Genomic DNA, 25,746 nt, shown 5'->3' with positions numbered 1-25,746 from the left:
ATATATATATATATATATATATATATATATATATATATATATATATATATATATATATATATATATATATATATATATATATATATATATATATATATATATATATATATATATAGCCATATATATTTAGCCATATATATATGGTAAATGGCTAAATATGCTTTCGTGTCTCTTTCAACTTGATTTAAGAATTAAATAAAAAATGAAACGACCCCATTACAGTAGTAATTTCAAGTTAGGTCTTCTAAAATTGGCCAACTAATCCAGCTATAATAATATTTACTTAAACTCAATAAATGGATTTATTACAAACGGTTGCTTTAATTCTACTTGATCTTTATTAACATATTCTCAGGAAGCACTCTAGAGTAATTATCGTTTTGATCTTGTTGTATGTTCCATTCATTTTCCTGTTTCTCATGTTTCATCCAGTCATCCTATGTCCCACGGTGCCCCTGCCTCTGAACTCACCACAGGTTTAGCTGTCCTCAGATGTGCCTGTGCGTAAACAGCGTAAATGTCAGCTGCAGTGGCGCGTCTTCTCCTCCTGCCCTTCACCTTCCCCGCTGGACTTCCTCTTCGCTCACACATGCCTCGTCTCATCGTGTCACGACCACACCGTGTGCACCACGTCTTAATGCCGCTTTATTAGGGTCTTGTGCGTTTTGTTTTTAAAATTGTATCCGTGAAAAGGCCGCGCAGATGGAGTGTCGAGTGCTGTCCATTCAGAGTCATGTTGTCAGGGGATACGTAGGGAACAAGTCGGCGACATTCCCTTTGCAGGTAAAATAAATCCTAAATGCATGTTACGTTTACATATTTAACCGATATGATTAATAATACAAGATCGTATAACTATTTGTGTGCGTTTTGGTCAAAATATAGCGGAAATCCTCCACGAGACAAGCTGTAGGAAAAGTCTTGAAGTCAGCCTAGACCATATAATGGGTTACATCACGTATTATTCACGCCCTCTGCATAATTGCTCATTCAAAAATGATTCTAGTCAGTGAGTGTATAGTAAACTTATAAAGGAACATAGTGTTTCTGCTGGACGCGATGATAAATAATGTTTATCTTAGGTCTCATACATTTTTAACTTTGTAGTAGTAGTCTGGTATATGTTGAGCACTGAAACGTTTTAAATTCTATTTTCTTTTGTCATGATATAGAAGTAAAATCAAATTTCAGTCAAAGCTATCAAAATGACCACAGACTAACCTCGCACGTTCTGTGTCAAAGTCATAGGCTGTCTTTCTTCACCAACACCTTTCTCCAAAAATCACATTCACTAATCTAAAATGTCATAATTTGTCACATTTATTAGCCTGACATTAGTTACTATGTAAAGATCATGAACGGTGTGGTTTGGTAAAAGTCTTCTCGTGTTCATTTTTTTTTTTTTTTTTTTTTTCCTTTGTTGCAGGTTTTGGGGTTTGAAGTGGACTCAATAAACTCAGTGCAGTTTTCTAACCACACAGGTCAGTCTGGAGATGATTTATTTCACAAGGACTTTTCACAGTTAGTAAAAGTTTAATAACACGAGCAGTCATATCCAGGCGTTTTTTTTTTTGTCATTGTCTTTTATTCTGGTATCAGACTTTGTAAGATTTTATTATTTTGTCTTTATACCTACTTATGTCAGACTTTGCCATATTTATTTTTTAATTCATTAAGATAGTACTTTTGAAAACTAAAGTACTTTGCTATGTTGGCAGTTGGAAAGGTAGACAATGACACATTTTTAACACAAAAAAAAAAAAAAAGACTCTAATCAAATCATTCAAATGGTCTGCAGCATGTGTCCACTTCACTTGCTGGAATTGCTCAGTTCTGGGTGATACCTATGTTGTAAGTTATAAAAGTTAAAGCTTATGCAAGAAACATTGATATATTTGATTTGCAACATGAGCTGTTGGTGCAGAACAAACAGCTCTGCATTGTTCTTGGCCACAGATACAGGACCATTCAGTGTCCATAAGCATACAGTGAGACAATGGGCCTCCCTATCCACTGATGGGATTTAAGACAGGTGAGTCAGACTTAGTAGTTAAACATCTTTGGTGGACCTGGTTTGAAGTAATCAAAATGCAAATATTCAGCAACGTCATTTTCAAGATTTAAAATGGCTCAATAATGCAATGTGCAATGCAATAAATATCCAGTCAAACATGATCATAAGCCAATTTCAAGCCCTGATATGTTTTGCTAAAGGGTTCAAGTAGGCAGGGCATCTGGCAGAAAATGTATTCTGTATTATATTAATGAGGAAACATGGAAAACGCCTAGCAATTACTGTTTTGCTTAGTCATACTGTTTTAATGCCTCATATCATTATAGAAAATATTATTAACAAATATTACTGAGCATCACGATACTGTAAACAATGAACTCATGCGTAACAGTATAATTATCCATGCGCAACAGTAAAATTAGACCTTTTATCTCCAAATTAAAGGATTACTTTGTTACTATTTAGCTACTAGGGCATGGATATGTTCTTGCTGCAATGTACCTGCTATGGGTGTATACATGTTTATAGGTGCACTAAAAGAAAGTGCCAATCATTTATTTAATTAACAAATACATGTACCAGATTGAACTTGGGTTTTTATAAGGTAAAGTATTAGTATTGACATTACTGGTAAAGGGAAACTTATTTATTGCTTATTAAAATTATTGAAATAAAAAGTAAGGATCCACCGATCTAATACAAGTATTGTATATCAGCACGATACTGAAAAATGTGCTGGATGGGATATCGGCTTCCAAATATCGCTTCAGACATTATTGTGGTTGTGAGACTATTTACTAAGACTATTTACTGGTCGTAGTCGGCCAAGAAAGTCATTCTGTAATCACTTGAGAGGTAAATGACAGCTACATAACACATTTGGATTAGTTTTGTCTTATTTTATTTTAGTTTAAAGGAAATGAATGCTGGTTTAAGTCTCTGCATTGACCTTGGTTAATACTTAACGCTATAGCATCAAAGTTGGTATTAGATCTGAAAAAGCTGGATCAGTGTATCCCTAATAAAGAGCCATAATTGTCATGCTCTGTTTAATAGATTACAATGTGGAGAACTTCAAAATCACATGTTCTAGATTTGTGATCTTCATCAAAAGTGTCATGGTTATATTATTATGACGTTTTTAAGGAGGATTACTGATTTATCTACTAATCTGGATATGTCGGTCTACAGAACCAACAGTCACCAGCAAACTTCACATGCAGACATGCTTAAAACAGTATAATGTCCAAGTGTATGTAAGGCATAATCAATTTACAGTTAACATTAAAAAAGAAGACATCTTTGAATGGTGTGCAATGATACAATCACATGAGAAGGCATATGACCAAACAAAAGATGCAAGTTACAAGATGCATTCGTACATGCATTCGTACATATGTTCAAGCCTTGTGACTGTGTCACAAGGCTTGAACATATGTTGTTTCATTTTAATAATCACTATTAGACAAACAGATGCCTATACCATTTTAGGTACAACCAGTTTAACCATTTAAGACTTGAAAAAAAACATAAATAAAAATAAACACAAATCTTCACTTAACACTCAAAACGAAAATATACCCCATCTTTAACCTTAAATACCTGGCAAAAAAAATCCTCTCAATTCTGTTACTTTCAAAATGAAAGCCCCACGCCATAACATTTTAATTGTTAAAAAACCCTGAAACACTTGTATCCTTGTTTTTCCACAGACCTGACTTGTAACTACAAGATTACAACATTAAAAACTCAAACCATAATAAAGAAAATGCCTTTATTTCAGTCCAGTACTGTCTCAGTAACTAGCATGTATAGTTTAATGATACCTAGTCAGCCCCATGGTTTGAAAATAACCTTTTTGCAGTTAAATGGCAATCAGATTGGTACAAACTTAAAGAATATTAAGCTTCCATATGGGTATGAATAGATACCTTATGAATGTGATCTATAATTTGATGTATATTTTGCATCATTATACAGTGGTCTCATGTAGCTGTAGACCCAGGCCCACTATAAAAATGCTTTAAAAATCATCCATGCTCAGATGCTTTCTTTTTCCTTAGCCTTTGCATTACCCCCTTCAAAATGTAGAAAAAAAACCCCAAACATCTTGAGTTGACAGCCATTTGCTGTAGGCACCTGCAGAGATGATAGGATTATCATCAGCTTCATGGGTCACAGTATGTAAAGAATGTGCTCTCTCCACATGGGGCCACAGACAAGCCCCTCTCCAACCACTTGAACCAGTACAAACATGGATTTCTATGAACACGATTTCTGCTTAATGTTGACCATTTGGCTTTTACTAAATGGCTCTGATTGTCTGTCTAAATTTACTCATGCGGGTATGTGTCAGGACATTTAAAAATATTTTGCACCTCATATTTAAAAACTCACTTGATACAGTCCAATCTGTAGCTGGACTTTGTTACTTGTTACTGTGGGAGGGGTACTGAACCCAGAGCCTCATGGGATGGCTGTTTAATATGGCTATTCTCTATTTGCTCGCCGTGAGGAGCATTCGGGGTTATTCTAGTTTATTAAGGCTGAAAGAGGGACAAAGGCGGGGGGAAGCTGGCAACCAGGATACAGGCATCCCATTCAGAGTGCAAGGAGGCCCCATTTGGCTCTGCTCGATGTGGAAGACTAGCACAGAGTCTATGGGGAATATATCAGGAGGGCAAACACTATTTCTACCTCTAGGATTGGTCCAATAGTAAACTAACTGTTTGGTGTTTTTGAGATACGAAATGCATGTTTTTATTCATGATGACATGTGCAATCAAACCAACTGCACGTGTTATACATGTGTACAGCAGCCAGTGGTCAGCAGCCCTGTGGGGGGCAGAGTTTTTCAGTGAAAAACATGATCCACATGCTGAAATACAGAAAGATACTACTCACTTTTTAAGAATTCTTTTAAACATGTTATTGCCTTAGCCAAACTTTATAATTAAAATCCCGGAGTTGTACAATGGGGAAATTGCTATGTAATTTATGTTAATTGTCTACTAATCTACTAATGCTTAATGAGTTCACAACTATTTAAATCATTTAATGAAACAATTGGAAAATAGACTTGCATTGTTCTGCTCCGTCACTAAGGTAAAAGCATGTATTTGGTTAGAAGTAAATTATACATTACATTAATCATGGGACAAATTACAGTTATACTGAGTTTAACTGAGTAGCTTACCCCTTTGTTTTTCTACCTTTAGGTTTAAATGTAATTTCCTTCTTGTAGGTTATGGCCACTGGAAAGGTCAAGTCCTAACTGCAGAGGAGTTGAATGTTCTTTATGAAGGAATCAAGCTCAATAATGTCAACCACTATGACTACATCCTCACAGGTGAGTCTGTCATGTGACATACCACACAGGAGATACACCACTGTAGAAAATATGCAGAAAAATAACAATGAAATCCACGTCATGTTCAAACAAATCCAGTATTTAGTATGCAGTATCTGTACCCAACAACCTTACTCAATTCAATTCAAGTTTATTTATATAGCACATTTAAAAACAACCTCAGCTGACCAAAGTGCTTCACATAAAATAACTAAACACATAAAACATCACACAATGAGGTATAATTACATTATACAAAAGAGCATAAAATACAATAACAGTGCAAGTACCAAGACATTCTATCTAGACAGTATTAAAAGCCAGGGAGAAAAGATGAGTTTTGAGCCGAGACTTAAACTGAGTAAGAGAGTCAACTTTATCTGTTTACAAGATAGCAACAATTAGACATTAAATTTGTAATAATGATAAAAGGCTATTTCAACATCTATTTTTTGTTTATGGTGGTGGCCTTGTATGGTCTTGTTGTTAGGGCTAGATTATATGGTGTATCAGAAATTTTATTGTGATTTCTAAACATGTGGTAACATGCTAATTTGTTAGGTTTTTTTTGGCATAGATCCCACCTCTATTAGAGAGTGTAATCACAAACCCAGAGGTTGAATGCTGATGACACAGATTGGCAGCCACGATTCAATCAGTCTACATCAGGGCAGCTGTGACTAGTAGTGTAAATGAATAATGCATTACAGTTATTTGATATTAAGGGCTATTTTTTTGATTGTTGTCAGTCAACTAATTACTCGCACAATTTACTATTTACAAATACTTCCATGTGTAGCTATGTACTCGCTCAAACATGCTTAAACTTTTGCAAAGTGTTTTTTTCTTTTTTTATGAGGAAGTTGTATTAACATTATGAGTAACATCTTAAGTCCCTTGTAAAAAGCGTCATCTCTGCAGGAGACTCCAGCCTGTTGCGTCAAAACACAAACCCATTCTAACAACACCAAAGCCATAATGATGCAAAATACAGGCAAAATACAAAAGTGCTATTGTCTGGTAATTGGATTATTGGATGAAGTAAGAACCAGATGTCACTAATTTCCATTGCTTTTCCTGTCTGCCTCAGGGTACAGCCGAGACACGTCCTTCCTGGAGACAGTGGTGGATATTATAAAGGAGCTCAAGAGGACCAATCCCAAACTGGTGTATGGTGAGGGCTATTCTGTTAAAGTAAAGTAGTGTGGTCAAATCTCATGGTATCTGTAGTAACATGTTATTAACTTCATGCTAAAATATTTCTTGTAAAAATATGGCAAGGCTCTTGTTCTTGTAGAAATATAGAAATTGTACAATGCATCTAGACCCATTCATTTACATTTATTGTACCAGTCCTCAAGAGATTTTTCATTTTGCAATTTCACAGTGTCATTATTGTTACAGCCCTACAGCATAAACAAAAATATATATTTTTGTGTCCTTTGTGTGTGTATTCCTAGTTTGTGATCCTGTTATGGGAGATCAAGGTGCTATGGTACGCAAACTTTCTTTTTGACTTTAAAAGTGACATTTTTGTTGCATATTAATAAGCATTTTAGATAATTTTGTGTTTTGTTTTTTGGGGTTTTTTTTTCAGTATGTTCCAGAGAATCTACTGCCAGTGTACAGAGACAAAGTTGTGCCTTTGGCTGATATCCTCACGCCCAATCAGTTTGAAGCGGAGTAAGTGTAACATTGGAGGCTTTTGAACAGGGTGGATTAAATAAATTATGTTTCCATTATTGAATAACCGTTTATTTTGTTTCTATTCTGTAATGACTCCATTACAATAGTAGTCAGTTTCTGCATTAATTTCACTTCTTAACTTCATTGTCTTTATCAGGCTAAAAATATATCAGATATGGTGACTGTGCGATCAGGACTTACAACAAAGACCTAAACCAAAAAAAAATCCAACTTTTAGATTTAGACAATTCCAGCTACACTTAACTAACTTGATACAACATAGTCATATATGTCTTTACACACTGTTTCAGGATTTTAACTGGAAGGAAAATTTACTCAGTAGAAGATGCAATAGAGGTGAGTTTATACATGCTCTTTCATTTTCTTTAGCATCTTAAGTTTTGTTCTTTTTATAATTGTCTGTGTGTTCAGGTGATGGACTTGCTTCATAAAATGGGCCCAGAGACTGTGGTCCTGACCAGTACAGATCTGCCATCCATACAAGGGGACCAGTTTTTAGTGGCTCTGGGAAGTCAAAAAACAGGTGAATATTTTTACAGTTTGTATATATCATCTTATTCAAGCTTTTTAAAGTGCTTCACGCAAGCTTTTTGTGGCATTTTACGTCTTAAAATAATATTATGTATGGAAAAAAAATGTTTTGACCTGATATAACCTGGAGGTTATGTGCGTCAAAAGATGCAGAGGATGCATAGCTTGATTCAGTGTAAATAAGAAATGTTCTTTATATGAACAATTAAAATACATGCAGGGGTTTCAACCTCTTTTTTTTCTCTCTTCTCAGTTAAACCAGATGGGATAAATACCACTGAGAAAATCTGCATTGACATCCCCAAAGTGGATGCTGTGTTTGTGGGCACTGGGGACCTGTTTGCTGCTATGTTGCTCGCATGGACTCATCACCATCCAAAGGATCTGAAGGTCTGTATCATTTAAACTGGATACACCTATTATACAAATACAAATAACTACTTTAATTTATGTTTGTGACTTCAACAGTCTGCCTGTGAGAAAACCGCCTCTGTCATGCATCATGTCATCAAGAGAACGATTAAGTACGCCAATGGTACGTTAGTCTTTATTCTGCTATTGTCATTTTGGTCATGCATTTAAACACATATATTTTAGACCTTTTAAGCACTCAAAATTAGTGATGGGAGATACCAGTATTTTTTTTTTTAGATACAATACCAAGTAATATTAGGGCAAGTTTTGCTATATCAGCCTTATACTGATAACAATTTAGTATTAAAATGTATTGAAACTCCTCAACTATAAAGAATTTTATCTTGGTAAATAGGGTCTCATCATTATCTTCACCCGAACGTATCTAAAAATTCAGTATGTGAGAAACTACAATATTAACAGTTTATTTCAAAAGTTACGAAATTTGAAATATCACCAATACTCAAATCCTCAGTCAGTATTGATATTGTAGTATTGATCCACCCATCACTTGTTAAAATGGCCTGCCCATTTGTTTTATTTTCTTAAGCCTTTATACCTGATTTTAGTTCTGTTCGTCATCATCATCTCAGAGTAATAATGCTATATTTCTCTCTGGCTCCATTTTAGAGATGGCTGGCCCCGGGAAAAAGCCAAATGCAGCACAACTGGAGCTAAGGATGGTACAAAGCAAAACCGACATTGAAAACCCTGCTGTTGTTTTAGGAGCTCGAGTTATACAGAAAAAAAGTCAGTGAAGGTTTGGTGTTTTAGTGCGACACATGTAGGATTTTCTCATCAAAGACTGTCTAGTGACTTTGCCTTACCGACTTGAAAACAGGTGCCACTATGTTTCAATAAAGTGGTTAGTAATAATTTAATTACATAATCCACTAATCCAGTCACTGTCATTCTATGGATTATTATTCATCCATATTGTGATAGTACACCCACCCAACTTTAAACTTGTTGTATTTTATATTGCATATCTTCAGCATAGTCAAAACAAATTACAGAGAAATGATTTAACTGGGTACTACAAAAAAAATATATATATATTTGTTGCATCCATTTGCATCAAAGACTCAAGGTTTATAAGCACATTCCAACAAAGATTATAAAAATGACAAATGCAGATCAGGTTAGATTGTCGTCACAAAGTGAATTTGTATATTTGTTTACACCAGATGCCCTTCTGTCTGCAATCCATTTATTTAGGCAGGTGACTGACACAAATATGGCTTGGTCCCCCTTTCCTTTGATCATCACACAAAATGTGCTTACAAATACTTCTGTGTAGACATAATTATGAGCTAAACTAGATGCCATTAAATTTATTTTTTATGCACAAATATAAATCAAATAATAGGCCAGGTAGTTTGATATGTTTATTACATTTATTCTTATAACAAATTATTAATAAGTCTAATTTATTAATAATTGTTTACTTTTACTAGTTTATTAAAAATCCTTTTTTTACGTATACAGTATTGAATGAAGTAGTGAGATACTGTATACCATGATAGATCTATGTCTTAACATCTCAAATTGAGGTACTTGCACAATGACATTTAATATAGGGTTTACTATTATTTTTTTCATATCTCATTGAAAGAGTTGGTATGAAAGGACATGTAGAAGCCTTAACGGTTAGAAACTGGATGTCTGTGAATCAATAGTAATGTAATGTTAGAAAGTAAAGTGCCAACCCTTGACCTCCTGCTCTAATCTAGAGCACCTTAATGAAAATATCGATGAATAAATAATCTTTTAGTCAAATTGTGTCATCTTTGGGTGTTTTTGTGTCATTGTTATTGCTGTTAATCTCACTTCACTGGAGCCAGGGACGGAATACGTGATTGCCAATTGTCCATAGAAATGTAGTAAAACTCTTTTACTCCATTGAATTTCTTTACTTTGAAATTGGCATCAGTGAATTATTACTAAAACAGATTCATTCCAAAATATTTTCTTTTTTGTTATAGCGTTACAGGTTTCAATAATAAATTAAATAAGTCAAAACAAAATTATGAACATACAACAATACAGTAGTAACACTAATCGAACAGAATACAATTAAACACAAAATTGTTTATTGAATTAAATATTTTTACCTACAGCTTGTAACAAACAGAAAAGCTTTCATCAAGAGAAAAATACAGCCTATTTCATACTAAAGTTAGACTTGCAAATTTTGTATTGATTGAGCAGGTAACAGATTGTTTGGCCAACACTAATCCACAGCATGTAGCTACAGCCAGCATTAACCCAAATAACTACACTCAACAATGCAACCAACAACTCACTGTAACCAAAGCCTCTTAAATATTAGTTGTGACCATACAAGACAACAAATGATAATAAATAACAAATAATGAAGTCAAGGTTACAGGTGCTGTAGCTTCTAAATATTTTTGGCTAATTACTTTAGTCATTACAGTAAGTTCACACAGTGAACTAATCGTATAATTAACCTGTATGTGTGTATACAAATCCACCACCAGGGGGCTAACACACTCTAAACATGGTAAAGTGGACTACTAGGGGAGAGGTCACACTGCTCTCAACAACTGAACTCTATTACTGGGCAATACATGATTCAGGTTATAAGCTATATATTTATACGTAAGGTTATTTAAAAAATATCAAATTATGTGATTATTTTTGAAAAATTTTCTCTTTCATGCGATCTGTAGGTCTGTGTCTAATAAATTGTAGGCATTTTATTGTTAGCGCTTCAGTGGGCTTACATTGTAAACATTTAAAATGAATATTGTGCATAAAGGGCTGCTTTGAGATTACAGACAATAAGCAACATTTATACTACACGAATTATATTACATTAAATACTTCAAATGAAAATTGTTTGTGCTACCATAGTCTCTCTGGAATCTGAAAAAATCAGTTTTATTTATATTATTATTATTTATTTATTTTATTTTTTTTCATCTGTTTTTATTTTATATTATCAAGAGGGGGGCGGACCGGATGTAGACATGCCACCTTCAGATGGTTTGGGGAAATATGGGGTTTTAACCAGAAACAATAGCGCTCCTGCAAATCGCATTATCTTCCAAGTCATTTTGCGGGGAGACCAGAGGGCTGACCATCCATTTTATCTGTGCAACTTTGAGACGAGAGATCACGGAGCAACGCGAAAAACCCACGGCGAGTTTGGTGCGTCTGGTAAACTTATCAGGTAAGGACTCCCGTAAGGGAAAGCTAATGCTACCCCGGCTACTTAGCATTATTAGCATAGCATAGCGTTAGCAGGCGGCACAGGTCAATTCATTCATTTCCATTCAGCTGCCTAACGTGACAAACTTTACTTCGCAAATATCTAGCAGTCTTCTATGTATTTGTTCCAATAATGCACCAGAATATGCCTGATCTGTAGACTTCTGACAGTAGTTTTAGTGGGTTGCTAGTGTTTGTAGCTAGCGGTATCTGCCCTTGTGCGTCTCTTGCAGTGCGCACTAGTCAGCTACCAACTTATTGTCATTATAGCAAACATTGATGCATCCTCTATTCTGTGAGATTTGCTTCAACTCCGGTTTGTTGAGATTGCTGTGTTAATATTTGTTTACTTGCAGACACGTGTCAAACAGATGAGTTGTAATAGCTGCGTTTTGAACAACAATATTGCCTGCAGGTGGAGTATAGACTCACTCTGTATGTTGTCATTTTGTGCGGAAATTGTGTATGTATGCGGCTAGGACCAGGCGTATTCTGATGTAACTTGGTCTGCGCAGTGTCTGATCATTGGCATGGTGTCACTGGGTTTATTTAAAACGTTCTTGTACTGTTAGACAGCAGCGTGTGTCGTGTGAGAAGCAGCTGGCGTAACGGAGTCGTACCACCGCTCACCCTATCCCAAAGGTTACTAGCGGTCATTATACTTTTGTAGCTTTTTGGCTTCCTTATGACCGATATGTTCACTGCAGACGTTGTAGACTTTTTTTTTTTTTTTTGGTAATGTATAATTCTAGAATTATAATTATATAATTATATTATAAAATTATATTATCATTGCATAGGTATACTTTTAAATGTAATTATAATTATATAATTATGTACACATATATGGAATTATGGACTTATAATTACATATAAAAGTATAATTATACAATTCTAATATAATTGTATAATATAATTATAGAATTATAATTATATATTATTATATATGCATGTATGGAATTATTGAATTATAATTACATATAAAAGTATAATTATAGAATTATATTAGCTAGTTAGTTAGATTTGACTCCAAAATGAATTAAATACAATTATTCAAAAAAGGAGTGTCCCCAATCCCATTTTTTTATGGGCCCAGGTCTTTGCACATCTCTGGGTAGCAGTTTTACTTGGACCACTAGAAATTAGATAATGTAATAACTTTTTCAGATATATAACAAATTGCTTAACATGCCAGTAAACACATCATCACTGCAGTACAGTGTGTTTTTTAACATTTACCTTCGTAGTTAAATAATGTTGACACCATTGTTGTCATTCTAATACTTTGAATAGTATGTGTACAATGTGATATCTTATCAGGGTTGTATAACTGATTATATTCTAACCATTTGGCACCTGAAGCTCATACCTCTGGTACACTGGTTAAACATGGACTGAAATCACTTTCTTTTTGCATTCTACGTAATTGTGGAACTATAGAGACAATGATATTATATGGTCAAGTAAGATTTGAGGACGTTTGCATTGGTTGGGTTTTGTGAGATGAACAAAGCGTAAATAATTGTTTTTCAAAGTCTATTGCTGGTCTTAACAGTCACCTTTGACCTAGTATCCCATCAGTTCAAAGAATCTTCACTCAAAAAAGCATCCTCCAAAGGCCTAGTGTGAGTAAAGTGGATTCAATAAAGGGTGAATACTAATATGTTCATTCATCTTCTCTAATACAATTGACAGCCGATATTTTATTGTAACAAGAAATATGCATTGAACTTCTCATCCATAGGCCCAGTGTTTAAACTCTTGTTGCCATGTTGAACTGTGTTTTCCTCCCAAAATAGTCTTTTTGACAGGTTTTTTGGCATAGCTAAAATTATAGCTACTTATCATTTGTTTGTTCTGAAACATATTGTCATGTTGGTTATATTGAATGTATGTTCTTGTCAGTGCTATTCAAAGGAACCTGATGCCAAGTTATTTTGGGCTTTCCATAATTGACAGCTTGAGTGGGTTTGTGATGACAATTTGGAAAAGAGTGTGGGGCTAATCTAAGATGGCATCCCACAAAAGAAACATAATAAAACCATTGACTGTATGTTATGGACCATAATATTAAATTTAGATCACTAATTAGTTTAGAATATTCAACTTTTTTTATTCTATTTGATAATTCTAAATCTACTTCTTTTAAGATGTGAGGACTGTAGCAACAAACCAGGAAGTGAGAAGGGAGTAAGTTCATCCAGAAGAGCATTCATTGATTTCAAAGCTTGGCCCTGATTACTGTTGACTACAAACTAAGATGGACACATATTGTTGTAATTGCAGCAAGCCTATCTTAGAAATGTGATTGATCAGTCTTAATGTTGATAAGCAATCTGTCCCAAATTCCATATTTTCTTTTTCAAAACTGTGTCATAAACAAAATATATTTAATACATTTTTATAAACATTTATATAGAGTTACAGCACATTTTAAGATTTTAATTATTTTGACAGAAGGACAACCAATCTGTACTGCAATAGATATTCTGTTTACTGATTTAAGAACATGTCATTTTATAGCTTTAGTTTGCCTGGTCTTATGGTGCAACAAACACAATTGTGTTAACCTGACCATTGTCGATAGTCCTTGTGTCTCCTTTGTTAACAGTAATGAATGGTGACATATTCAGGGTGCCTGTAGCCTGCTAATCAGCCCTAATCTGATCTACTGGATTAGAGAGAGGGGATGCATCTAAGACTGGACTCCCATGTGTGTCTACCTCTTCCTGAGCTTTTTGGCTATTTTGTTTTTGCTACAAAGTTCCTCAGAATCACAGACACGCCTTTGGATATTCAGTTGTTAATTGTTTATATTTTGTGCATTCAAATTACAATAAAAAATGGAGTTTAGTTTATGCTGAATTGGCAGGTTCTGGCATCATCATAATCTGCTCCATCGCTTTCCTGGGATTAGCGCCGCTATGAGGAAGGACGCCCTGTGAACAACGTCGCTGCTGTCCCGTCTGTGGACTTTTTATTTTTTATTATATTATTATTTTAATTTTCTGATTTTGATTTGGTAACAAGCCAAAGGCCAAAATGTTGAACCAGAGCGCAGTTATGATCTTCACTGGCATTTGCGGAGCACTGGTGGTGATGGCAATGGCCTACTACGTCTACTGGTAAGTTTGTTTTTGCATCAAGAATAGGGTTAACCAGGCTAAAATATAGTTGCGAAACACTTACGCAGAAATTGTCTTGTAGGTGTCATATTACTTTCTTGCATTATCCAAGTTGTTACCTGCCTAAATCCTACAGAGTTCCTAAGGTAGAATCTAGTCGACTCCAATCCACAACCCAATAAATGGAAGAAGTTTAAAAAATCATAACAATTGATCCGTAATGTCAATATACTCCCATTACAAAGGTACCAGGTAGCAGCAATCCAAATTTGGTTTATAGCAACAAACAGCAAAATGAAGTTGTGCTTGACTGCTGAATGGTCTAAGATTTGGGTTGCATTGCACATACAGGCAACATGACTGATTGTGTGTTTGATTTAAATCTTTGAAAATTAGTCTCCCCACTGTTGACCTGCTTTTACACTGTGCTGCTCTGTTCTGCAAAGACTACTATTAATTTCAAAATAAGGATGTGGCTGTTTTGGATGTGGCTGTTAAGTTATTTTTGACAAATGTTATAAGATGATTCTAAGAAATAGAAGTAGTTTTGTAGGTGATGCAGCAGAAGCAGCTGTCCTGCTCTAAGCAGATTTAACCCGTCTTCCCTAATCTTCCTCCAGGCTGGTCACAGGGTCGGGCCTCAGTTCAACAGGGACATGGATATCCATTGGATTTGTGCTTGGACCACCTGAGAGTTTTCTGGTATAGAGGTTGACAACAGATGGAATTATTAAAAAGTTCTTACTACTTCTGAAATGAAATTATGTTAATCTTAGAAGTGGTATAACAAATTCATTAAAAAAAAGTGTATTCTGGTTTCAATACTAGGTGTATTCCTGATCCCTGAGGCAGTGCTCCAAAAAATTGCTTGGCAGTCGTAGCACAAACAAATGATAAAATATTTGTTCTAACTTGAAATTTTCAGTAAAAGACAATTACAAACTGCAAGATTATATTTGTCAAACAATTTTATGAACCAAACACAGCCTTTTAATATCATTCATTCAGTCTCAGTGTCTTGCAGTCATAGTTTTTGTGCTTTTTTCCTCATAAATTGAGCATTACTAATGTTTTTCTAATGATGAAGCAGAACAGAGTGGAAGCTGTTGTCAAAGCAATCATTTGGACCTAAGCTGAGTGTGAATTCATGGTTATTTTGAGTCTGACTCCAGGGTGAGCACAGAAACCACAGAGAAATGGACACAAAGTTCAGCTGCTACAGCAAAAGTCAGCTGTTTGCTTTGGTCAAACAAAGGTGATTGTTCATTATCTTCAAGTCAAGTAGAAACTGTATTTACAAAAATGTATCACTTGTATCTTGTTGTAATTGTAGTATAAGCTTTATGCAAATTATTCAACTTGCTAAAATGCTGTATGGTCAGTTTTGGTGGATTGTGCAAGTCAAGTCTTGATTTCATAATTACTCACTTATTTACTGTTTAGACCTAGGCTTATTCCTCTTGTGTCCTTTTAGTTTTTACTATTGCGTTTTTGTGATTGCATTTTTATGGTGAACTCGAGATATTATAAACTTTTTTTATACATGGGCAAGACACTTCACCTGCATTGCCTAAGGACACAAACACAGTATATGCTGGCTGGAGCTCACATGGACCACCAATCTTTATTTGTGGTCAAAACTGCATACTGCTTTTGAGATAGTAAAAGTAACGATATGACATACTTTACAAGGTTTTTCAGCTTTTTCAAGGAAACCATAAGCTTTTGGAAAATCCTGTTTAATCCTTCCTATTTTTGATTAAAAGTGGGAACTGTTTGCACTATAAATCTGTAATACAGTCAGTTCAATTCTATTCCTGCCCAGATATTTCGAACCAGCTATCCAGATGCACCCACTTCTGGACTGATAAAACTTGAGGGCCCACCCTTCACATAGCGACTTGCTACAGTTTATCTTTAGTGCTGCGCCTTTCCAACTCGGAGCAAAGTTCACATGTTTAACCCACAGTAAAGACAGCTTGATGTTTGGACTTGCACACACCACAGATGCACACGTGGAACTTTACAAATCTACTCCCAATCCACCATTTTCAACCAAGACACTGGGCTGCTGGAGGCACATGTAAGCTTTTATTTACGGTTGATTTTATTACTCTATTTTCTGTTGCTGTTTATGGGCTCTATTGAAGTGGAGTTTGTGTTTTGGCTAATGACCTTGGGCTGGTTTTGAAAAGCTTAAAATATAGTTGGTTTGGTGAACTACAAGTGCTACAGCTGCAGACTTGATGTGAGATTTAGAAGTGGTGCACATTGACTATATTGGGAAACATATCAGTGGCTGGCTGATATGACTAAAAATGTATTCACCATTCTGAACAGAGAAATTGCAAATTTACTTTTAATCACTGCTATTTAACACAAAGTTTGATCTCCGATAGTAAAAGCATGTGGATTGGAGCAGAGGACTGGCTGTAGACCTTGAGTCAAAACACCCAAGCACATCATTGCCTTGCACTGACTGAATTTGATTAAAATTAGAATTTTACATGACAAGGATTTTACTGAACTGTGCATCTGGCTTTGTTTAATGCTTAAACTTCCAGCCTTTTTACATATTATGCTAAATGTGGTCATATTAGAAAATACATAGGAAAAAAAGGAAAATTCTCATTGGTGAGGTCTTGTTGAATTGACCATCTTGTAAATATTTATGGAATGGTAAAAGTCAATATATTTTGGATATTGAGAAACCAAAAAAATTAAAATAAACTTGTGTTTTTGCATAATTTTAGTTTGGAACAATTCTGTTTGCTGTGGTGTAGATTGAAAAAGTTGTAAATGACCACTTCTCTGAGACATGAGTTCCACGACCTGTGCCACCTTTGACTCCTCTTTTGTGTATGGGGGTCAGACAGTGTTAACACATCATAAGCAGCCTGACTTCTTTATGGATTGAAAAGGTCATGCTAAGCTACTTATGTATACAGTATGTGTAAAAGTCTCACACCAGGAGTAATATCTGTTGCTTTACTGCACACACTGCAGACCACACTTAATTAAATTTCAATGTTTTGTCTCAGCCTTTCATGTTTACTGTCACTTATGTCACTTGCATTTAGAGTTGATGTTTCCTCAACTCTTTCTGTTTCAGGACTGTAGTACTGGCTGACGGACCGTGTAAACGCGGCTTGTAAAAGATTCCCACCGTGGTATGTATTGTTTTAGTTTTAGTTAATGATAATTTGTTTATTGCACTAATAATCTAATGTTCTATAATAGCAATAAATTTGTATCGTTGTGTTCTAATTGATCCCCATACCATTTTGGCTTTGGCAATGCCTGATCTGTTATATCTTGGAATTTAAGCATGTTTGGGCCTCATTTGTAACTCGATCAGAAGGGCCAATGGCACTTGGCAGCTGCCAATCTGCCCCAGAGTAACTAGCAATAACTGAGTATGGAGTGAACGTGCACAAAATTGTAAAGTGACTCTGAGCATCTCAAAAAGCCCCCTAGGAGTGGAATCTCTTTGAACTGAATCTTGACTTTGAAACATAAATTGCAAATCTATGCACTGTATTAGGTTTAAAAATGGCCATTTCTATTCCTAAAATGCCCTACATACAGCTAGGCCTGTAAGCATAATTTCCTCCCAAAAAACATTGTAAATGAACATGAGGTGACATAAATAAATGAAACACTTAATGAATGAATAGAATTTATTTAGTCAACCTGGTATAGCTCAAATCTTCAAATCTTATTATGGTACAGAAAAATAACACAAAGTTCCCCATTAATATAAAGAAGTACCCACAATAAATACCGGTACTGACCCCCAAAAATAATTGTTCCCGTCTCTGATGTATTGAGCAGTAAGTTGACGTAGTAATTATCATGATAGGCCTACATACAGCCTGCCGTCCCCCTGACCCCCCCTGTCCCCTCTGTTGCATTTTACAGGTCGGTGGTCTTGCGTAGAGGGGCCTGTGTAGCTCTGGGCCTTTGCAGCCATGGCTCTGCTGGCCTACCTCAAGAGCCTGTTCATCTTGCAGCTGCTGATGGGCTTTGTGTTTGTGGTGAGCGGTCTCATCATAAACTTCATCCAGCTCTGCACCTGCGTCCTGTGGCCAATCAACAGACAGCTTTACCGGCGCATCAACTGCAGGCTCGCCTACTCACTCTGGAGCCGTGAGTACAGTACCCATTTTTTAATGTGATAAAATAAAGTCTGTTTTCCAGTACAAGCTGCTCTTGAGGTCAAACTGAGACCACTGTGACCTGTTTACATCTAATTATAAAGTGTTTTATCCTCCACAAATCAGGAAGTGCGCTGTTAGCATGCTTGCTGTTGCTAGCATTAATGTGACAGAAAAAACAGCCCTTGCCTTTGAAAGATTTGATTTGATTTTTTTCAAGGCCACCATTTTTATAACTGGTTGGAATACTAATTGTAAATTGTTGCCATGTAAAGTTTAACATTTTGTTTGCAAGTAGTATTCTGGATTTCCATAGTGTTAGAGAGATGTAATGGTTTCAAGACATTTTAGGGCTCGAGCTCATTTATTACTGAACATATGGTGATATGGTGGGGTCAGTGACAATGCCATTAAGGAATACTTTAAGGATATTGGCTCTTTACATTTTCTGCTGATTCAACTTGTCAGAAGCAGTGGTTAATTGCAAGGTTAAATTAATTCTCAGTCTAATATCTATAGAAAGGTCCTTGGGTGTTGCAGCTGACTCTAATGCCCCAGATTTCAATGACAAATGCAATGTGTGTCATTTCTGTGATTGCAGAGCTGGTGATGCTGTTGGAGTGGTGGTCTGGCACAGAATGCACCCTCTACACCGACCAGGCTACGGTGGACAAATTCGGCAAAGAGCACGTCATTGTCATCCTCAACCATAACTATGAGATTGACTTCCTGTGTGGCTGGACCATGTGTGAAAGATATGGAATATTAGGGGTCAGTAAAACAGCATGTTTTTATATATTTTGACATTTTTGCACTTAATTATTGTTTGTAATGAATGTTTTATTTGTTCTTTTAGAGTTCAAAAGTGTTAGCCAAACATGAGTTACTGAAGGTCCCTTTGATTGGCTGGACATGGTACTTCCTTGAAATAGTTTTTTGCAAAAGAAAATGGGAAGAGGACAGAAAAACGGTGTTTAGTGGACTGGACAGACTCAAGGACTATCCAGAACACATGTGGGTAAGTATCCTGCCTTTGTGTATCACCAATTAATTTTACCAATGCTTTTATGCTGAGTAAATATACTGAACTGTGAAAACATCTTAAAGGTAAATGGTGTGCATAAAGGGGTAGAATCATATAAAGATGTTAAAGGAGACTTCAGCCAAGTAATTTTTACTCGCAATGATTTAGTGCCCAAATTATAGTGCCCAGACTTGATTTTCCAGTTTTGCTAGAAGGAGACAAAGGATTTACGGGTTTCTTTCATTTTATAGAAATCTCTTGTGTCCTTTGATCGAGTTTTCATGAGCTATTTGTTGCTGGCAGCAACAAATAGACACTTCAAGTTCAGAGGTCACCAGCTGTACAGCACATATTCCAGAAAGCAACATTTTTTGCCATTTTGTTTTTCTTTTGACTTTTTTAAATTTATTTTTTCAGTGTTTATTGCACTTAGTAAATCTGTTTTATGGTAGACGTTTGGCAAAGGTGCGAAGTAGTTCCCAGGTGAGATAAGTAGGATTTGACCTAATTACATGGCAAGTCAAATAGCAGGGCAAGGCTAACTTGATTTCTGTGAGATTATTCGTCGTTAAATTGCAATATTAACCACAAATCTTAAGCCTACTATTAATTAAGTAACATAATATCAAAAAACAAATTATCGCATTGTATTTTGTATAAAACATTCTAACCCTGTTATAATATGAATTGCATTTGATTTTTGTATTAGTTTCAACATTAATTCGTATTTCAGTATGAAATGTGTGAGAAATAAATCGCAGATACTTTGCAGTTGTTTTTCCAAAATTTCTCAGCCCAATTATAACATTGAAATAAACAAGCCAATGAATACTTTTTCATGATGAGTTATAACAAGGGCCTTCCTCTCTGTCAATTGTCAGGGTTAAAGGATCACCAATTCAAATGTGCTCATCAACAAACTAAGCACTTGTTATAACATGCTAGCTCTTCGGATGACTCCTAAGATAAGGGGCTTTATCGTGGCATAGTGTCACTTTGGGTTGGACTCGATCTGTAACTGAACCAACCCCCAATGAAAAGCGGTCATCCAGATTACTGATGCAGGGCTCTTGTCTTTGCAGTTCCTGTTGTATTGTGAGGGTACACGGTTCACGGAGAAGAAGCACCAGATCAGTATGCAAGTGGCCGAGAGCAAAGGCCTCCCCAAGCTCAAATATCACCTCCTGCCCCGCACCAAAGGCTTCACCACCACACTGCAGTGTCTCAAGGGGACAGGTAAGACTCTGCACAACCACACCATCAAAGGTAATGTCTGATCCTCTCAAAACTAGTAGCCTATGAATATTAATGTATATTTGGATTAAGGATTCACATTTTTAATATATATCTAATTTTTGTCATAACACAATCTTGAACAGACATTGTAAATCTATCTAAGTTATTGCTCTATGAAAAGAACAAAAAACAAATTTAAACATATAGTTTCTCTTCAACTTGCATTTACTTATATTCCTTCTTTACTTTCTTTTCTGCAGTATCTGCTGTTTATGACGTCACCCTCAACTTTAAAGACAACCAAACTCCAACTCTCCTGGGCATCGTCCATGGAAAGAAATACAAAGCGGACATGTGTGTGAGGTGAGTGAGGGGACCCCCATTTCTGATGATGAAGCGTTTTACCGTGATACAGCTGCTCTGAGCCTCTTCAAGTGCAAAATGATGAATGTAGTTCTCGCCTTATGGCCCCCGACCACCTGGATCTTTGTCCTGGAACAATAAGGGCTGCACCTGACAGCTCTGAGTGCTTTGGCCCTGTTCCCAGTGTGCGGATGGTTCTTGGTCTAACAGTTTAACAGAATGAGGTAGCTCATAGATAAGAAGTGCCTTTGTGAATTTTAACATGCGTAATGTAAATCTTATAAATTCATACCATATTCCAGGTTGATCACTTCTAATGTCTGTAGGAAATGGTTTGGTTTAGTTTTATATAGAGGCTTTGGAGATGTAGTACTTTGGTTATAGACAGACTGCCATCTAGTGGACTTGCTGGTCTACTCGAAAATATGCTACGCAGTTAAGCCTCCCCTTTGAAAGAACTTGAAAACACAGTTAAGCTAATTCAGTAACTCATTTATGGCTTTTATGTGTCAAATTTCTTCCACACTTGCCCTTTCCTGTAAGATGGTTCTGTTCTATTTTTACATGGCATATTCTGAAAAGATTCTCTAAAATATTCTATTGTGGAGACATGTATTGGTTCCAAGAATACTTTTAATTTAGTTAAAAATATTTCTGGAACCAATACATAATTTATTTGACCTTTTGAAACTTTTAAACATGCCATATTGCCGTCCTTTCATTAAGAACATACCTGGAGTTTTTATTTTGTTTCACTCATCCTAGTCTTCTCTGAGATGTAGATTTTAAAGTTAAGTTTTGATTCCATGGTGACCAAAATTATGTTATAATATGCATTCTTATGACTTTAAGTCTACTTAAAATATCAAAAATATTATTGTGAAACATTTGTTTTACAATTGATGAGACTCTTGGGATTTAGGTGTTGCTAAATTAGAAAACAGTGAGTGAATGTCTTGACGGAGTCTTGAGTGCTTCAAGTTTGCCTTTGTGTTTTTCCCAGGCGTATTCCTGTAGAGGAGATACCCAACGATGAGCAGGAGTGTGCCAGTTGGCTTCACAAACTCTATCAGGAAAAGGTAATATCAATCAGGCTATGCTAGAACTCAAACTATCATCAATAACAGACTTTACATTAAAAAGTTGTACATAATACCATTTAGTTGCTTACAGAGCTAAAAGTTTGGAAAATTCATTATGGTTTGCCCCCTGCAGGATGCCTTACAAGAAAACTACAACAAAGAAGGAAAGTTCCCCGGGCCCACGATAATCCCGCATCGCAGACCGTGGACATTATTAAATTTCCTGTTTTGGGCAACCCTGCTGCTTTCACCTCTCATCAACTTTGCATGTGGAGTGGTCGTGAGCGGCTCCCCCCTCCTTATAATTGGCTTTATCCTCTTCCTCATCATAGGTAGGTGAAGTCCATTAGTGCAACTTGATACTTTAAATTTCAAGTCTTTTTACTTAGTTCAGTTTTAAGGTGCTCTATGTAACTTTTTGAGTCCATCACCTGCTTTTCTCTGTGGAGATTTTATTGGTTTGCCTGGAATGTTCCACAGTATTTATTAAACTAATCTACCTTGCATGTATTTAATTACTATTTATTTAATTACTGTTTAATGCTAAAACATGCATCCTGACTCACCTCAGATCTAACCTCTAACTTGGCCTGGTAGTATCACTTCATTGTTTCCATGGAGATAGACAAGTTTTTTTTACTATATCACAGAATTTTTAAGACAAAACAATAACATCTCCATGGAGATAAGCATGTAGCATACCTTCCACCAGAAAAGTTACATAGTGCACATTTAACATTTGAATGCTCTCTTTGTAACTAAATCTTGTTCTTTTTTGTTTTACCTCCCAGCATCTATAGCCATCCGTCGTCTTATAGGAGTGACAGAAGTAAAGAAAACGGGCTCGAGTTACGGCGACCAAGAGGCCAAGAAACAAAATTAAAGTGTGTCATCCTTTATAACAAAGTGTGGTTGCATTTATGCAGCAACTCTGATCTCCTCCAATACTGTTATGCCAGTCGGTAAGCCTGGAGGAGAGCCAGCTAAGATAACAACTAAGAGAAATACTTTATTGGGAAAGTCTGGGTTGAAAAACACAGGCTTTAGAGACCTAGCGAGAGATGCAGAGATGTGCGTTTATAATCCAGCTAGTAACCCACTATCTCATTTCCACGAAATCCCAGTAAGGCTAAGCTCCAAACCTGTTAGTCATTCGGAAAGCTGGTCTAAACAAGCCATGGCCCGCATTACCCAACTAACTACCTTCACAAGACCGAAGTGGTTCAAAATTCATCCTTTACCTTTAGCCACCAAAACACAACATATATTTGGAGATTTCTAACCTCACGTCCAGAGGTTATCCATTTTGTTATCTTTAACACACAATACGTCTCTTCTCTCTCTCTACGTGGGACTTGTAATAGGAACCGGTGCCTTGAGGCCCCAGTCTCTCTTCACCCAATTCACAAAAAACAGGGTAGATTATATGGTCAAGAAATGGTTTGATGGCATACTTCAATTGCTTTTGGTCAGTACATAGGTCCTTGTAATTTTCTTGTAATATTGCAAAGCGATTTCTTTTTCTTAGAGTTAAAGAAGAGCAAAATAAATCTTTAAATACCAGACAACAATTTGGAAAAATTGCCGCTTTTGAATATTGGAAAACTTTAGACTTGAATGTTGCAATTGTCAGTACAATGAAATAAATTTAACTCTAATGAAATAGCTTGAAATAAAATCTGTCTATTATTCATATAACTAAAAATAAATTTTGCAATATTCACCTGGTCAACAATTTAATAGGCCAGAAGAGGGAGCTAGAGTACTACAAGTGGTACTTAGTCCAGCAATTTACAATTTCATGTTGTTTTTGCACTTTTTTACCTCTATAACCAGTAATTATTATCATTTGGAGCTACATTGGTGTCATTTGGGTGAACATATTCTCTGTTGAACATCTGTGGAGAGACTGGAGTCTGTTGTATCACTATAAGGGCTGTCCTTATCAAGGATACCTGCCATGTTACAGGTCTCATTACCAGCACTGCTCATTTTTTTTTTTTTTAATTCATTTGACGTGGTATACAAACATTCATATTCTACAACTTGGTCATGCTAGCCCACTTGCATTGTATTTTGTTCTATTATCAAAACTGTATTGTCAGGGCAAAGCACCTGTGTAATGCCAGTCATTTATACCGCACCTTTTTGTTTCTAAAAGGGTCACATTTCCTGCTGTTTGGTTTTGCTGTCTACATTAAGGCTGCAGTAGTCTTTGTTAAACTTTGCCTTAACTCAAGCTTGCTCAGGCAGGGAATATTCTTTCAGCATCCCTTTAACCGCTATCCATCTATATTTTACTATAGTTAAATTTATATATTCATTTTTACAGTTTGCAATGGTCTCTTGTTTTAATAGATCGTTTTGATGCATACCAATAATCATGGCATTTTAAACTGATATTGTGGAAAGGTGAAAATTCATTTTAAATGGCAAAGTTGCCACGTTCACTGAAATAGACCAGATAAAAGTGGTGAATGCAGTAATAAATCGTTTTTGAAACAAATAGACCTAATGCTAAAAATCTTGTTGTTCTATGAGAGGTTGTCTAAACTCATGATTATTACTATTGGGATTACCAGGGATAAGAAACATGTATGATGTAGAGATGGTTTCCTTACAAGCCTTAATAGTGCTGCTTTGGTGTTTTTTTTTTTTTGTGATTTTTAGATGCCATCTGAGCCCTGCTATGGTCAAGGACTGGAACATTAATAATTTTGTAGCAGATTTTTGGGATTACTTTCCCCTTAATGCACTGGTGTTGAAATAACTGACCGAATAAATTGGGAACTTCATAAAACATCAAAAAAATGTGAAAAGTGATGGCTGTTAAAGATCATTACATAGGTCTGGTGTCCTTATAAATTCAAACCCATGTCCCACAGTACTCTGAAGCAGAACAAATGCTGTGAAATGAAGTAATATACTATATATATATATATATATATATATATATATATATATATATATATATGAATACTGATGATTGTGGTTGGAGAGTTATCATTTCCCCAAGTATTGATTAAAAAATTTAAACTGATTATTAATAGATTAAATTAGAATTATGTTATTATCATGCATCAGCTTTTCTTTTCTAAGGCTATTTTTATGTTTTCTGCAGTTGACACTTGATATTAAAGGATTACATGACAAAGACACTCCTTTTGTTGATTTATTCTTTGTTAACATCTTTGTGAATGTAGCTGAGACCATTTCCATTATCATGCATCTTTTGTCACACATATATTTCATTTTGAATCACAAAGTTTATTTTAAAATATTGTTTAAGCAAGCTCACAACAAAAATGATGAATGTCTTTACTCACAGATGTCTACAAGCATGTCAATAAATGATTAAAAAGATCATTCAGAGCTTCCAATAAGGAAATGTATTACGCTGCCGAGCAATTTTGTTTCAATTGATGCTTTGCAGTTAACCTAAATTAAACAACTCAGAATCTTATTTAATTGTTTACATACAAACATTAAAAAAACATTAGATCTATG

The 25,746-nt window shown here is 35.6% G+C and overlaps 2 protein-coding genes across 3 annotated transcripts; both read left to right on the top strand.

Annotated features, from left to right (window-relative positions):
* Positions 1-500: 500 nt before the first annotated feature.
* On the top strand, positions 501-9,794 carry LOC117389025 (pyridoxal kinase-like). Its single transcript, XM_033986584.2, has 11 exons — positions 501-783; positions 1,427-1,481; positions 5,259-5,363; positions 6,454-6,537; positions 6,824-6,858; positions 6,961-7,046; positions 7,361-7,406; positions 7,482-7,593; positions 7,855-7,991; positions 8,070-8,136; positions 8,646-9,794. The coding sequence occupies exons 1-11, from the start codon at positions 703-705 to the stop codon at positions 8,771-8,773; spliced, it is 936 nt and encodes a 311-aa protein (XP_033842475.1). The 5' UTR covers positions 501-702; the 3' UTR covers positions 8,774-9,794.
* A 1,213-nt stretch (positions 9,795-11,007) lies between these two features.
* agpat3 (1-acylglycerol-3-phosphate O-acyltransferase 3) lies at positions 11,008-25,397 on the top strand. 2 transcript variants are annotated; one of them, XM_033986583.2, is made up of 10 exons: positions 11,008-11,214; positions 17,490-17,547; positions 18,299-18,526; positions 19,136-19,305; positions 19,391-19,552; positions 20,641-20,794; positions 21,055-21,157; positions 22,161-22,236; positions 22,373-22,571; positions 23,031-25,397. In XM_033986583.2, exons 3-10 carry the CDS (start codon positions 18,349-18,351, stop codon positions 23,120-23,122), a joined length of 1,134 nt encoding a protein of 377 aa, XP_033842474.1. In that variant the 5' UTR covers positions 11,008-11,214; positions 17,490-17,547; positions 18,299-18,348; the 3' UTR covers positions 23,123-25,397. The 2 variants fall into 2 exon arrangements, with proteins under 2 accessions (XP_033842474.1, XP_033842472.1); XM_033986581.2 differs by lacking the exon at positions 11,008-11,214 and adding an exon at positions 16,347-16,460.
* The last annotated feature ends 349 nt before the right edge of the window (positions 25,398-25,746 follow it).

Source organism: Periophthalmus magnuspinnatus, chromosome 21, assembly GCF_009829125.3.
Source record: "Periophthalmus magnuspinnatus isolate fPerMag1 chromosome 21, fPerMag1.2.pri, whole genome shotgun sequence".
Taxonomy (NCBI): domain Eukaryota; kingdom Metazoa; phylum Chordata; class Actinopteri; order Gobiiformes; family Gobiidae; genus Periophthalmus; species Periophthalmus magnuspinnatus.
The sequence above is the reverse complement of the archived record's forward strand: the minus strand, read 5'-3'. Positions and strand labels throughout refer to the sequence as shown.

Coding starts and splice junctions, on each gene's coding strand:
- LOC117389025 (XM_033986584.2), top strand. CDS start 703: ATGGAGTGTCGAGTGCTGTCCATTCAGAGTCATGTTGTCAGGGGATAC. Junction 7,047..7,360: donor CCCAATCAGTTTGAAGCGGA/GTAAGTGTAACA, acceptor ACACTGTTTCAG/GATTTTAACTGGAAGGAAAA. Junction 7,992..8,069: donor ACCATCCAAAGGATCTGAAG/GTCTGTATCATT, acceptor TGACTTCAACAG/TCTGCCTGTGAGAAAACCGC.
- agpat3 (XM_033986583.2), top strand. CDS start 18,349: ATGGCTCTGCTGGCCTACCTCAAGAGCCTGTTCATCTTGCAGCTGCTG. Junction 20,795..21,054: donor GCAGTGTCTCAAGGGGACAG/GTAAGACTCTGC, acceptor TCTTTTCTGCAG/TATCTGCTGTTTATGACGTC. Junction 22,237..22,372: donor ACAAACTCTATCAGGAAAAG/GTAATATCAATC, acceptor TGCCCCCTGCAG/GATGCCTTACAAGAAAACTA.